Raw genomic sequence first — 1,896 nt, 5'->3', positions numbered from 1 at the left:
ATGCATTAACTATATCGTGACTTAAAGCTTTTGGAAAGCTACTTATTCTTATTTGTGTTAGTTCCATTAGGTATGCCTGATCTGCGCTTATATTTTATGGTGTAGTAACTCTTTTATGCAGCAAATCTTTTCTGAGTCCATCTCCATTGTTCAGCTTGGTCTTTGTTGTATGATTATATCATCAATGGTCAGATAGTTCAGGTTAACTGAATACAATGATCTACTTAATTATTGACTTCATCGTGTGCAATTAGAAATACTGTAATTGTCCTTTGATATGCGATATCAGTTTTCAGAATCACAGGTTTCAAGTACGTGCGTTATTCTTTGCGCAGTATCTGTTTTTCATGGTTGGCGTTTTTTAAGCTTACGTCCACTTCAGAAGAAAAATATAATATATATGGTCCGCCAGGACATGCACCTTTGCCTCCAGATAAATATTGTTCTTTTTATCACCTTTTGTCCTTAGAAATTCGAACGGAAATTTCATTTAATTTCTTGATTTGGGTCTCATAGTCCCTAGCAAATAAATTATTGTAAATATTAAACCGATAATAACAGATAAATATGGTACAGGCAGCTAGTTCCTCGCTGCCTAATGAGGGATGCCTATACCAGTTTAGTCAGTCTGTTTATTTGATGTTTAATGGCACATCAACACATAAGGTGCTATATCTTTGCTGATTCAATGAAAGCAAGGTGTTTTGATTGGCCTGAGAAAAATATACCTCTTGGTCGGTCAACTAGCACATACAAAGAAATTAAATGGTCCACTTATCAATCAACATATATAGCTAGACGTTTACCTTAGAGTTTCGCTCTTGATTTAAGTCGGCGAACCAGTCCATTAAGAGTCCAGTGGGTCACATTTGCGTTCTATACTATATATCATATATAATTTCACATGTATGTGACTCAAACATCACTTTCTCCATTTTCAAATTTTACTAGATACTTTAAACTCCTTAAGATGAGGACACGTTATTTTCCCAGAAATGGATATGCTAATTATAGTACAAAACAATCTCCTCATATTTAAATGGTAAATTTGAATGAATTCGAATGACGTGTATAAACTGCAAAAATTTAACCTATCGCGGGTACACAATAAAACGTTTAACTGCAGTTGTGCTATAGATGGATATAGTGCGAAAATTTTAGAAGTTTAAAAATTGTTTTAAAAAATCTCATCCTTTCCTTCAAATGTCTTTTTCAGATGCAACACGTTGAGCACAGATGTGTTTCCTCAATGTCTTGGAAACACTACCGAGTTGATTACAGGAAACGATGTCCTTCTGAAGGCTGGGATCACGTTGCCTGTTTACTGCTACATCGCTGGACTAGTGATTTTCTTCTTACTGTTTAGAATACTGGGATTTGTAGCATTGAAAATACGTCTCAAGGCGCCAAAATAGTGTCATTGCGTATTGGAGTTCATATTATTGTGATGATTAGTATGTTCGGTAATACCCACATTAAAGAGTCTACTTGTAAAATCTATCACTTTTGTGTGTCCACGAATATGATAGGACATACAGTGCTACTCTTGTTCATGTGTCCGTATATATGTCCGTCCGTCTGGTAAAGTTTATGCAAGCTTTAAGGCAAAAGCAGTTGTTCCATTATACAGACCTAATTTGTTCCATTATACGGACCTAATTTGTTCCATTATACAGACCACATTTGTTCCATTATACGGACCTAATTTGTTCCATTATACAGACCTAATTTGTTCCATTATACAGACCTAATTCGTTCCATTATACGGACCTAATGTGTTCCATTATACAGACCTAATGTGTTCCATTATACAGACATAATGTGTTCCAATATACAGACCTAATTTGTTCCATTATACGGACCTAATTTGTTCCATCATACAGACCTAATTTATTC

General features: G+C 35.0%; 1 protein-coding gene across 1 annotated transcript in view; it reads left to right on the top strand.

Annotated features, from left to right (window-relative positions):
• The window catches only part of LOC149770731 (uncharacterized), a 49,269-nt gene extending 47,803 nt beyond the window's left edge, over positions 1–1,466 (top strand). The window contains exon 14 of the mRNA XM_089949190.1: positions 1,217–1,466. Within this exon, the coding sequence (XP_089805316.1) occupies positions 1,217–1,415 (199 nt within the window). The 3' untranslated portion in view covers positions 1,416–1,466. The remainder of the gene's footprint in view (positions 1–1,216) is intronic.
• The last annotated feature ends 430 nt before the right edge of the window (positions 1,467–1,896 follow it).

The sequence above is a fragment of the Sinohyriopsis cumingii genome, unplaced genomic scaffold (genome assembly GCF_028554795.1).
Source record: "Sinohyriopsis cumingii isolate HCF-2022 unplaced genomic scaffold, ASM2855479v2 utg002441l, whole genome shotgun sequence".
In the NCBI taxonomy this organism is placed as follows: Eukaryota; Metazoa; Mollusca; class Bivalvia; order Unionida; family Unionidae; genus Sinohyriopsis; species Sinohyriopsis cumingii.
Note: the sequence above shows the minus strand (reverse complement) of the source record. Positions and strands in the feature narration are given on the sequence as shown.